This window comes from Pseudoliparis swirei, chromosome 23 (assembly GCF_029220125.1).
Source record: "Pseudoliparis swirei isolate HS2019 ecotype Mariana Trench chromosome 23, NWPU_hadal_v1, whole genome shotgun sequence".
NCBI lineage: Eukaryota > Metazoa > Chordata > Actinopteri > Perciformes > Liparidae > Pseudoliparis > Pseudoliparis swirei.
In genome coordinates, this window is record NC_079410.1 from 15717756 (window position 1) to 15731482 (window position 13727).

The following is a 13727-nucleotide window of genomic DNA, read 5'->3' on the forward strand; positions in this document are numbered from 1 at the left end:
ACAATATTGAGAAGGCGGGGAGTGTGGTTCTGTAATTGTGTTGTTTTTTGTCTCTAATTATTTACTACTTGCATGTGCCTGCCCCACTTACCCACTATCGTCCATCGAGTCTAACGATGGACGATCACAATAACTCAACTGTTACATCACAGCCAGTCCAGTTTTGAACACTGTCCTATTATAGGCTACTTGACAATAAAATGATCTGCACAATACTTTCATACTGCACCTTTACGTGTGTGGTGCAGCATCTGGTCAGTGCAGTTTTTATACACTAGAGGGAGATATATGCCTGGGTTATCTTTGCTATGGGCCACTGTTGTCAGTCTGACCCACATGGATGTGGAGAATTCCTATACTGAGGTTGTAATGGTCAACAATGTCTATATAGATATATATCTATATCTAAAAATATATACTTCTTTTTTTTTTACCAGTAAAATAAATGTATCATGTGTTTGTGCAGAGATAGTAACCATTAAAATTGACATTTAAACTGGTTATTTGCACATTGGTGGATTGATTTTAGATGTTGACCTCCTACATATCAGTTTTCACAAATCCACCGATCCACCCTTGAACATGAGCCATGTTCTTGTACTCTGGAAGTCTTTGTACAACTGATTATTAATAACTGTATATCCTTAGTTTAGGAGTAGAGATTTGAGTGTTCCAAAATGTGTTCAAGGCAATGACTTCAATGTGTTATATTTATCTTCAGTAAAAGGAAATTACACTATTCTAAATGTCGGCGCACATATCTAATTATATATAATTATTGTTATGCACCGCAAGTGGACATTGGATTTGCTACGTTGAGGACACTGGTTAGTTGGTTCTTGTGTTGAGTCAGGAGCTTCTCATTTACAAAAAAACCCTCTTGGTACTGCATCCAGACACACCAATGACCACACAAATTGGATTACAGTATGCACAGTAAGATGCATTACAGCACGTATGATAACTTCTATGACATGTCCATGACAAACAAAGAATGCACGTTTGGAAAATACTAGTATGTGCAAATTTGGTGTACAGGATATCTGGTAACAGGAAACACATTCTTTTGTTGTATTTGTAACTTAATGTCAGCTATAAGAAAATATATTATAGACAATTATGATGAACGTACGCTTTTATTTTCAAGGGTAACTAAAGTACCAATTAACAGTGTAAAACATAACTGCATTAAACACACATTGAGTGACATGGTGACACAAAAAGTTTGTGGCATGTGACGGGAAGTGCAAAGCTTTGCGACAAACAATATCTATTAGATTACACAACAGAGCAGGGCCAAACACAAGAAAAAAAAGACAAAAGACAAGTGAAATACCCCTTTGACAACATTGGCAGTGCTACAGGAAATATGTTTACGAGTTGATACAGTTTAGTAGATAAGTTGTGACAGGAACATTTCCGCTTCTGCACACTGACATTAGTTTTAATACTACAACACATCATAGTGAAACTGTTTGAATTGAATTTAAATGCAAAATGTGCACATGTACACAGCACAGGACACAGTGAGATTCAGTCTTTGCATTAACTCATCCTAGGATGAGGAAAAGTGGGCTGGTACTATACGACACCTGCAGAGCAGTTTGGGGGTCCAGTGCCGTGCTCAAGGTCACCTCAGTAGAGCCCAGTAAGCAAACCTATTTGTTTCTGAATGAAACTGTGATTCATAATTTTTCTATTTCTTTTTGCTCTGGATCTGAAATATGAATCTTAAGTAACTTTTGTAATGTACGTCTGATCTTAATGAAGGCTAAAAGCAGCTTTGACATTTGTTAAAGGAACCCAGATGTCAAGCATCACACAAACATGGTTGAGGTCAGGTATAATTCATCTTTATACATTCCCTCTGTGTAACAAACTGGAGTTAAACCCCAAGCCTTTTTAGAAGCGTTGCAAAAAACCCAAAACAGACTTCTATGTAACAAGCTTGAAGGACAGTCCCTAAGAGAGCTTTCGAGTTGTACAACCAAAATACACCTCTTTTCTCCCAAATGGAGGTTATGAAAGAGAAAGTTTGTTTGTCATCAATTGATGTGCAATAAAATCAGCTTATATACACACATTAACTATTTCAGAGTAACACAGTGGTGATCATCATAGGATATAACAATTAAAATTAACAATAAAAAAGCCCAACAAACACAAAAACAGTTAATTGTGCAAGTATAAAAACAAAAGAAACATGTCAAAGCATTTATTAACTTACCATTGCTGACATGCATTTATAAAATAATAGACATCAGGAAGATCGCCCTGAACCAAGTCAAGTGGATTTACTCCTTTTTACATTTCACCGATACTCCACAGAGTGCTGCATTGTTGTCACCATTATTACTACAAGCTTTATTACTTATTAGAAAAAGGGAATTGGTCAAGTACATGACAACCCCTTCAGCGTAATTTAATGATTTATTCAATTTCTATAGTAAAAAATGTCCCATGATTCAGTTGGAATTGCCCTCTTCAATTGAGAGAAAAGTGAACATTAAAACCCCTGCACTCTCAAAGAGGAAATAGAAACATCAGAAAACACAGCTGAGGTCTAAATAATACATCCCACATGGTGGAGGTCACTGAAGAGGACTTCAAAAAGTCCCTTCATAATTGTATTGTCTATACTGACTCATTACTATTAGGTCATGATTTATATTCCGATTTTAATGTGACCCAAACTACAACTGTTATTTCTGTTAATGAACTCCTATCAGCAAGTACAATACTAAAACTACACATTGTAAAAACAGAAAGCCTAATAGCAGGCCACCGTCTGAATTACATGACACGTTTTAGTTTGTTTCTATTGTATGTGCGATCATAACAGCATGTTGTTGACAGCATTACCGAGTGTCCAGCTCCGTTGTGGGATCTTGTTCCCATCCATTTAGCTGCGACTACATTCCATCTCTGTCGTTAACCCCTGAGTTTTTCCACATTGCATTTAGTTGTTAGTTGCCTCTGTACGCAACATTGGTGAAGGTGGAGGTGGCTCCCTTGTACAAAGGATTGTTAGCCTGGGAAATGAAAACAGAGGCTATGCTGTTCACTTCAGTGTCACACAGATATCAAACTGTTAGCAGCAATCCATCCTGAATAAGTAACAGCGTGTGTCTGAATTTGTCTTTTTTCTCACCGTATCCCATTTGGCTTTGGCTCTCTCCTCCTCAAACCGGGCGAACTCTCTGCGATCATGGATGGTGACGAGCAGCTTCCAGATGAGCAGTCCAACAAGACCGAGCAGCAGAATGGCTCCGGCCACGGCCAAGAGCACCACCAGGACGTCTGGACCCTGAGGACACTCTGAGAGACGACAGACAGGAAGGGAGAGCTCATTTCCTCCTTGTTTCCACAATGTTCGCTAAGCAGCGGAGGTCACTTGTGGTATTTAGCAACGAATGCAGTCCAGTATCAAACACAACATGGCACAGTGATTCAGTACATAATCACTCTCTAGTCGGACCTTCTGTGGTGTGGTAGAGCGCAGCGGCGATTATTTAGCTTATCTTGTGTTCTTCTTTAGATAATGATTGATTTCTGCTGCACACACTGTTCCCCTTCCCAGACATGGACCTGAATGCCATTAAAAAACACACTTGTCTATCTTAATAATGCCCCAAAGTTATAATGCTCAGTTCTCTTGACAGTCTATGTGTCTCATACATGAACACAAACTCTTGTACAGTACCTGGCTCTTTGATCACATACAGAATGGACTTTCCACTTTCATCTTCGTAATACTGGAAGTGCTCCACGCAGTCGTTCTCATCTTTGTATGAGCAATTCACTGCATCTTTATCATGGAAAGCTGTAAGAGAAAGATGATAAGAAGATGCAGGGTGATACATTATTTAAAAAAGGTGTAACAAGTGAGATTTAAAAACATAGAATATGAATCAGTCCATTCTATCTCTTGACCACCTTACACGTTTAAAGCCACCAACTACTTGCACTGGCATTTTGCTCATGAGATTAGCGACAGGAAAACAGCAGTAGGCATTGGCAGATTAAGAAGTGTGTAAAGAGTTCTCACCCAGTTCAGTCACTACTTTAATTTCATCCCTGCAGATGATATTGCAGCTGTTGTCTTCGGTGTACTGTCCTCTCTTGAAGTGTTGACACTCAACACACTGTCTGCAAGCAGAGTCCCATTTGGTTACCTTTATTGAATACACAGTGTGTATACTATTGGTGCTCTTTAGGAGCAGTGCATGGTTCACCTTGATTAAAGGGGATGCACACACAACAAGGCCAAAGCTATATATCAAGAAGATTAATATCAAGATACATGTAGAACATTTTAACATCTGGCCATGAGAGGAGTTTGATCTTTCTCTGCTGTTCATGAAACCACACCTGAATTTGTTAAAAAAAAAATGTATGTGGGAGAAGTTTGTTATCATCCTGGAATTTGGCAATATTATGATGGAACGATGTTGCACTGCAAATGTTGCCTCAAAATTATTTGCCGACGATTTTCCTTCTTGCTAGTAGCATCGCCTCAGGTCCAGACCAGATATTTCAGTTACTGGCCACTTCTCCATGACATTTGGTGTATCTATTAATGGTCAAGAAGACGACTTCCAATAATGGTGGTGACCTCTTGACCTTTGACCAGCACTTGTATTGTCAAGTTACAATTTCCATAAATGTATATCTGTGGCTATTCATGGTTCCCCGAGAAATACTATTGTCCTTGATTACCAGATCTCCATTTATTTTAGTGCCACGACAAGGCCAAACGTTTCCCGGAGGAACATTTATAGTGGATTCACGAAACATATTCTTGGTTCCTAGAAGATGAACCCTTTCCATTATGATCTTGAACCACCCTCAGGTCAAAATGTTCATGATATCTCATATTCATGGTAGACTGCATGTCTGTTTAGCACATTCATGCTTCCAGGGAAATAAACCCCATCACTTTTCCTCGAGTGGCAAACAGCAAAAAAACGGCTTTCAAATATGTTGCTGTCTAAAAACCTGAACATTAAAACATCTGGGAGGTGTCATTGTAATCTGTGTAATTGAGAATGAGTTGCTTCAAAAGTTACAGTCTGTTCTAATGTGTTTTTGTCCATTCCCTCATCTCTCTTGTTTATTAAAACATAAATAAATATACTTACTTTTTTATAGTGCAGGAATCAGGACAAGTGGGGCATTTCTCACAGGTGTCTCCGTAGGCACCAGGCTGAGTGCACTGACAAACCCCACACTGGCAGTTCCCCCGGCCGCTGCACATCATGCCGAAGCTGGACATGCAGGTGTCTATGCGTGTGGTGCAGTTACAGTTTTCTCCTTTCCAGCCAGCCTCGCACTGACAGAAGCCACAGCTACACTTACCATGATCTGAAAGATACAGAAAACACGAGGTTAATGCTATTATATTCCTTTAAAAGACTTTTCAAATGTCAGTTACCCTATTCACATTGGTGTAGACGGGCAAAATAAATATTACGCATTTCGAATTTACTCACTGTGCATGTGTGTTTATTAGCTCTACGAGCTCTGTTAGTTGTCCTTTGTTGCCTTTGAGCCTGTGTGTTTTTAAAGTATGTTGCATGCTTGGGCAGGTGTACTTCTGGAGGTGTTGGTAGGTTCTGCAACAATGTCATTCCGAGTGTAATGTGTTACTAATGTGTTATTGTTGTTACTATCTAAAATAAAAATGTAAAAATTCTATTGAACACAACACTAATTTTAAAACAATCAACATCTGACAGCAGCAGCCATATGGTGCTTCAACTGGTTCATGGTAATCTTTCCATAATCTACATTTTCAAACAATGCTTAGCAACACAATAACTTGGAAACTAATTGTTCTCAAATGTTATATTACTCAACAAGGAACATTACACATTTTATCTTAATCATCCCAATACTGACAAAGGCAGGTTATGTTCTCTTGTGAATTAACACACTAATGATTCCCCATCTCCTTACAGGCAGGAACACACACACACACACACACACACACACAGACTAGTGCTTACTCAGACTCGACTGAAGTGAAGAAAGCACAAAAGCTGAGTCATTTTTTAGGGAACAGTGCAACAGTGATGCAATCATTTGTGGACAGAATCTGGAGGTGAGATTTTCTCCCTAGATTACAGAGAGATTAAGGTTCAGAAACAAAGGCTGAGGCCAAGACGACAGTGTTCTCTGCAGGAAACCAAACAGGATTTGGCACTGGATGACTAAGAGCAAAGTGGGTGAGTCACAGCCCAGCTGGATCAGACTGGGGGAGTAATTGGTCATGAAATATTACAAAGAGTCCAAGGGTCCCTAATTCCAGAGCTCAAAACAAATCATCCGCTGTCGTAAACAAACTCCAGGTTTATTCCCCAGTCTACGCCCTGTCAACTACGGCTCCTCTTTTAGATTGTGTTTACCGCTGTGATGGGATCAGACGCGGTCACTGATTAATGGTTAACAGCCTCACATGTAATGCTTAGCAAACAACCGTTGAGTAATCTCTCTTCCTCTGTCATCAAGACATATGCTGGAAAATGTTGGAAAACTTCAAACTAGAGCTGATATTTTTAATCCAAAACATTGCCACTGTCACTATGGTTATCTTTTTAAAGTGTAGAGCACTTCGACATTACAAGAGTGCATAGTTGTGCTGTTCCTAATAGTTAAAGAGGATTCACCCACATAAAAGGGAGTTTTTTGGGTCACGTCATCCTACTCTCTCAGTCAGACTTCCCAGTAATCCTGCCCATTGGTCACATGCCTGGGCTTCAGTGAAGGTTAACATGGGGGCCACGATGAAGAAACACACATCAGGGATACATAGAACAGATAGAAACAGGAAACCGGCACTTTACACTGTGGGAAGAAGAGAGGGAACAGAATCAAGTGCAGTGGAGATAGACAGGTACTGGAGAGAAGAGGTGTTGGGCACATTGGCAGCAGAGGAATGCACACCTCCCTGTTCTCGCTAGCTTCATATTTATGGACCCTGGGGCTGTGCTTGCTGACTCCTGCTACCTGCCAACCTCTCAGCAGACAAAGAAATACTCAGCCACAAGGAATATCACAGCGATGGAGCTTTTCAGTGTGTTTAGAGTAAAGCTCCAATGGAGCTGGGCCTGAGGGACGCAGCCTGACTACTGAGACACAACAACTCTGAGCTCTGCGGACGGTCTTACACCATCTCTGTGTGTGTAAGTCTGTGGGTGGACTGTGTGTCATCACCAAGTGCCTTAATACCCATTCCTCCGACAAACAATCTACCTTGAGAAAGACTCCTCCGTGTTGATGTTATTGTGATATATTCCAGACACATTCCAGCTTGCCGACACACATGAGCCTCCATCTTCCCCTCAGGCCATGGTGCACACACAAGGGGCCCAGAGTATGTTTATTTTAGGATGTTGAACATCAAACCTGTGTACTATGAGGCTGTGACAAGTATATATACATAATTTGAGATGTTATTGTGAGATTTTATCCATGTCCGGATTTTTGCACTTTTAGTTCAGTTCACTGTAAACCTGTTTCCCTTAAACTAGAACTGTATGGAACTTTGAAGTCATGATTATGAATGCATGGATGGATGGATAACCTGAAAACATAACGACCCCAGCCATGGCTGTCGTCGACGTGGAGGCATTACGAAACAGTTTTCTATTCTGCTCTTGCTCAGCCTCCTCTTTGCCCAAACTGCTGTTACATTAAATTGCACAATGACAAAGCCTATTACAATTGTATCTATCACTGGTTTTACGAGCATTACTGTTTATGCTTAGCAGCTGTCCTTTGAACCTTGGTTTTGAAAAAGGCTGTGGATTTCTGATTCGTCAAGCTGAGAAAGAGAAAACTATGTAAACTGACCGAGGTGTGTTTACAGACTGAGATGGACTGAAAACAAATGAGGTCACACTTGGCCTCAGAGCAGGAGCAGGAAGGGAAGGGCAAGAAGTTTGTTCCAAGAAGTCAGAGAGAAATGTCACGTTTCCAAAATAATTGACTTTGTTGTGAGGGAGTGTGAGAGTGTTTGACCCTGGGGAGGATCGGTGTGCCGTGGACACAAGTCAGTCTTGTTTTCAATCATGTGTTTTGTGTCACATCACTTTTAGATCCAGTATGTGCTTCTTCATTGTTTTTGGTTTGAAGCTAAATGTCATATTTGTGTTGGCAAAACTGCAAAGAGGAGGAACGGTTAACATTGATGAAAACAGAATAAGTGTTTCTACTCACCGGAGCACAGGGCTCCTTTGAAGCGCAAGCAGTTGAAGTCGTCACATTCGCAGTACTTTCCCCAAACCTGACCGAACTCATTCGCATGGCATGAGCACTGTCCGCACAAACACACCCCTCGGCCGCTGCAGATGGAGTTCCCTGGCTTCGGTATGCAGTTGACATCATGAGATGGATTGTAGTCTTCCACAGAGCACTCGCATCTCGGGCCCAGGCGACCCTCGTGACACTGACACACGCCACACTCGTAGGTCCCGTTGCCGTTGCTACAGAGGACACTGTCGGCGATGGCGTCTGACTCGCAGTCGCAGTCACAGGCAAAGTCCACAGTGACCTCTAAGGAATCCTTGAAACCACGAGGTTTGATGGTAAAAGTGTGGCTCTTCTCTTTGGGGCAGCTACGCAGCTGAGCCTCCACATTGAATGACACCTATAAAAAGGAGGAAAGAAGGAGGAAAGGACTTTGTGACAATTTGTGCATGTGGATACCAGATGACATTGTGCATGCCAGCATCTCAACGCACTGTGTCTCCAATCTTGAGGCCAGAGCAGTACTTGAGTCCAGGGATGACCTCTCCATTTAGGCAAGTGGCATTGAAGGAGAGATTCAACTCTTCTGGAACTCCCAGTAGCTCCAGCTCCACTTTTGAGCGGATTCTCTGCTCAACACAGAATGATGGAGTTAAACAGTTGCATTTCTAAAGTAACATTGATAGTAGTATTATGATATTACAGCTACAATAGATTACATGACTTTTTCATGTTCCCCTTATTGTCCTAATGTTGGGAAATCCTTACAGCATAAGCATCCACAATGAGCTGAATAACATTCCCAGAGTCATCGGACAGCAGTCCCACAGTTGTGCCTGGAATGAGCTCACTGTACTCCTGGAAAAGACAGACAGCAAGATGATGACCCAGTTTTTGTGTTTTTCATATCAATAACGTGGCACAAGCAGTACAGTTTGTTTACCTTGTAAAGTGGCACCACATAGTTGGTCACGGCAAAAATTAGATTAATATTGTTTTCAGACATCTTCTCTGTCATGAGTGCCAGGGACGGATAATCCTGGAAGACACCGGAAACAAATAGTCTTCAATGGGAGCAAGTTCTGCCCGACAACTCCACAAACTATTAAAAACCAAAGTGAATTACTGATGTGCTTCAAATTCCTTTACCAGCACATTGGATTTGTTGTAAACATTCTCGTTATCCAGGTGACACTTTCCATCATTGGGTTGGACAATTCCAGCGAAACGCCCATCCAGAGCAATGTGAGTTTTGGCATCAGTGGTGAATACCAAAAGGTGGGAGGCATCAGGACGCCAGCCAATCCTGTCCTAGTGATGAACATGAAATAAATATACAACGTGTAAGAAAGGCGGATGTATGCACACTCTGGGTTTTGCACATCGGCGAGCATGTGTATGTGATTACATGTGCATACCTTGCACACCACAGCCTGCATGATAGCATCAAAGCCACCCTCCGGAGCATCTCTATTTCTAGACACCCGCTGTTTCTCCACCTCCTCAGTGAAGCGAGCCACAGTCTCTGTCAGTGACAGCACATGCTTGAACCCGAATTGAGCCTGGCATGTCTTGTCAATTCTGTTCGCATTGAATAGGTGGATGGGGGAGAGGAAATCAGTGAAAATCTACCCCTCCACATCCCATTTCCTCCTCAAATGTAACACCAACAATAACCTCCATACCTACCCAGAGCAAGGGTTGTCCACTGCCTCTTGAGGATAGGTGTACATGTAAGGGGAGACGGTCTTGTCCACAAAGGCTCCAAACCCCATGTATAGGTTGCTTGTGGTGCGGCGCATGGTCGCGGCAAGCTCATTGCCCAAGGTGCGAAGGCGAGCCAAGTCATCCTTCATTGAATATGAAAGATCCATCAGATAGTAGAGGTCCACTGGGTAATCCGCCACCTGTTTCACTGAGACGGTGAAACGCTTTGAGTCTCCTGAGAGGGACAGAGCAGAGGGCCGCAGAGTGAACGGTGCGTAGAATGAGATCCACTGTATGTCCAAACATTTTGGAAGTGAAACAGATTAAATATTAGATCATAATAACATGTACACATATGTCTGTTAAAGACGTGCAACCAGCTTCGGTGTATCAGGCTATTAGTGCATGCACAACAATAATAACGTCATCTGGTTTCCGATAATCTGGTCTTGTAAACGTGTTAGCATCTGGTCTTATAGGTGATGTCTGGTTGGGTGTTAAGGTACCTGGTCTTAGTGTAATATGAAGTTCCTGAGGCCTTATCTGAGTGACATCATCCACGGTGCCCTTGTTGCTGAGCGGTGTGTCCTTCTGAATATTCAGGGTGCTGGATGGAAATTGCACCGCTGTTGGACTGCACCCTCCATCTATCAGATTCTGCTTTAGGTCACAGCGGGAGGCACCGGATCCCCCCTGCCCATACTCCTGAAAAAAGTGGCAATGCAATAAAGAAAATTCATGAACGATGAAAAAAAAACAAGTTTTAGGTTCGCATTTATAAGATGATGTTGATTTATCCACTCAAACACCAGAGGATGGCAACAAGAGGTATGCTGTTGGGAAATGAGGTTTCTGTTCTGACGTGTTGCACTGAGCAATGAATTATAGAAGCAACCAGACACGGTGGTGTATGTGCATGTGCACGTGGTGTTTTTACCTCCTGAAAGCACCACGCACATGTAGCGTGTACCGCCAAGCACTGTCGACAAGTGGTGACTCCTTGTGACGTGCAGATGTTACCTTTGGTAATCACAGAAATGGAACACAAATTCAATGATGAAAGAAGCACTCAGATCTGAAATTAAACATAAATACATAGATATATAATAAATTATACAGACATGACTAAATGAAAGACATCAGATAGCAAACATACACATAGCATCTTTTTAATGTTATTGATACTATTTTGATGTGTACATCACTTGAATGTCGCAGCTTGTAAAGGTGGGGCTTTTTTAAAAACTAAATCAGCTATACTGCCGGGTAATTTAAGTATTACCTCAAAAAGATAATAATAATTCAGAATGTATTTGTTGATTTTTTAAAATCTAATACATATAGTGGAGTTAAAAGTACAATATGTCCAATTGAAATGTAGTTGAGTTACGTGGAGTAAATCTACTTAAATACATCCCGTCATCGAGAAACAAAAAAACATTTCCTTCCACTTTTTGAAGCAAAGTGACAAATAGATAGTTGACCACACTTTTTATCTGAAGTACCAGACAGCTGTGTTCAACCACATACACAGATAGCACAGCCATCACATGCAGTCTACTGTACTAACATGTGTGCAGTTTACCCATGACATTAATGTCACTAATCCTCGTTATGTTTTCTGAGAGTCATTTGACCTTAACTGCTAGAGAATTGCACCAAACGTTTCAAGTCAACAGATATATCCAAATGCTTTCTTTGTGTTATCTAGAAAGGCCTAAATGGGTGTGGCTCATCGGAGTTAAACTAAAAGCACAGTCACCAATGTGTATCTACCTGTGTGTAGTGTTACATTTAAGATGACAGAATAAAGGCTGTAAGAAAGAAAAAAACATAATTTGGCTCTTGAAATCTTTACAAACTCCCAAATGAACTGACAGTCAAGGGCCCCTGAAGGAGCATACATTCCCACTGAACAAGCACCCCTCATATGCTGTTTCAGCTACTTGAGCTATTCCTAATAAGTCTAATGATGTAGACTTTAGAGAAAAGGCTGCCATCGTGTTTTGTTTATTGAGTTAGTTTATTAATTAATTGAGGAAAAATAAAAACAAACAAAGCACACACATATGCATTAATATACACATTCCCTATTCGATCCTGAATGTAATCATAACATAGTAGTGTTTGCTGATGAGACGCGCGCTGGGAAACCCGTCCCGACGAGTTTCAATCCCTTATAAGGAAAGGTGGCGAAAGCTCCAACGGAGGGGCACAATGACAACCGACGGCGGGCTAACACTGAATTATTGTGTGCTCCGTTTCAGAACATTCCTCTGTATCGAATGACCTGAAACAATAAGAGTCTCCTGTGAATGAGAACAGGAGGTGGGAACCTCTCAAAGATGCCCTGCGCGAGCCGGGAGGAAACACCCACAGGTCGCGGAAGCAGGCGAAAGTTTGTAAAAGTTGAACTCAAAGTAATGAAAAAACTTACTTAAAACCTTGGATGCCGATATGAAAAGGAGACAGAGTATCACTAGGCGGTGTGAATGAGTTCCCATGGCTGGAGAGTGGCGCACGCGACTTGACAGGAGTCGTCTGTGTTCCCTGCGCGCTCGTTCACTTACTTACGCCTTTCCTCATTCTTGACTTAAAGCGTCGCCTCGTTCACCAAAACTCTCCATCCACTTCATGTTTTCGAGGAGCTGCGCAGATCATGACATGTTGATACTCGTTTCTTAAAGCTTTTCACAAGACGTGTGTTAAGAGATTCAAAAGGTGCTTTACTTGGCCACAAATGGAGCAAGTGACCGTAGTGTATATTAACTTTTAGACTATTTTAACAGACACATAATGTTTAGTGTCAAGGGTCACCTGCAGCTCCTGAAGCTTCATATGGAGGAGGCGGGGCGAACAATAAATAATGTTTTGAACTAAATCAATGAATCTTCAAACATGCAGCCCAAAACATAATTATTTAAATTAGAAAACATGCAAAACAATTGTAATGATAGAAGTCAATCAAATACAAACGTTTGAGTACAATCACGATGAAATGATACACATCAATTGATAAATTCCTCTTATATTTCTTTATGTTTTCAAAAACTTTTGTCCATTTTGTACAAAAAAAAGTAATCATCAACACTAATGGACATTCTTGTGTATTATTTTAAGTGTGGACCGTAACAACTGAAATTATGCTATATTTTCAGTTTGCTGTTGCTTTGAATTGAACAAGATTCAAGGATATCAATAAACTTCTGCATCTCACGACTGCATTTTATATCTTTAACTGCACAGCAACTTGTATTCTATTATGTTGTACTGTTTTTACTGTTTTAATAACATCTTGTTTTTTTGCATTATATGAAGCACTTTGAATTTTCTTGTTGTTGAAATGTGCTTTACAGATAAACTCGCCATGCCTTACTCCTCACAGTATTGTCTGGAGAGACTTTGGCCATGTCAGCGAATTCCAGCTAATCTTTTGCTCATAGTTATGGAGATAGGCTAAGGGTGTGGCTCACTAGCACCTAGTATGGAAACTGGATGTGGAGTAGAATATTAAACTGGAAACCAGCAGCATTTTGGACGCCTGTATAACATGTACAGTACCGATTTGTTTGTCTAGACAGAGCTGCTTCCAGCGCAGTTGGTGATTTGTTGGTTTGCTTGTAGTTCATAAATTAAATATGAAATATAAAAGTACTCCTCTCACAATATACAAATATTATTTCACAAATAAGGTATAGAGGTATATAGTATAAAGTACATATATACATCATTAAATATGAAATGCTTTGCTAATCGTCTTGCCCTCGACT

At 40.9% G+C, this 13727-nt stretch overlaps 1 protein-coding gene across 1 annotated transcript; it reads right to left on the reverse strand.

Annotated features, from left to right (window-relative positions):
• Nucleotides 1–1117: 1117 nt before the first annotated feature.
• itgb3a (integrin beta 3a) lies at nt 1118–12663 on the reverse strand. The gene is made up of 15 exons (XM_056407620.1): nt 12395–12663; nt 10895–10977; nt 10464–10662; nt 9940–10192; nt 9669–9831; nt 9400–9561; nt 9194–9289; nt 9019–9108; nt 8745–8879; nt 8221–8650; nt 5142–5364; nt 4049–4149; nt 3704–3823; nt 3152–3318; nt 1118–3032 (listed from the first exon to the last, which is right to left on the reverse strand). Exons 1-15 carry the CDS (start codon nt 12459–12461, stop codon nt 2967–2969), a joined length of 2355 nt encoding a protein of 784 aa, XP_056263595.1. The 5' UTR covers nt 12462–12663; the 3' UTR covers nt 1118–2966.
• Between the last annotated feature and the right edge of the window lie 1064 nt (nt 12664–13727).

Excerpts from the sequence above, each read along its gene's own strand:
- itgb3a (XM_056407620.1), bottom strand. The coding sequence starts at position 12,461 with ATGGGAACTCATTCACACCGCCTAGTGATACTCTGTCTCCTTTTCATA. Across the intron at positions 10,663-10,894 it reads GTGCGTGGTGCTTTCAGGAG|GAGTATGGGCAGGGGGGATC; the intron begins GTAAAAACACCA and ends CACTTTTTTCAG. Across the intron at positions 9,832-9,939 it reads GTGGACAACCCTTGCTCTGG|AATTGACAAGACATGCCAGG; the intron begins GTAGGTATGGAG and ends CAATGCGAACAG.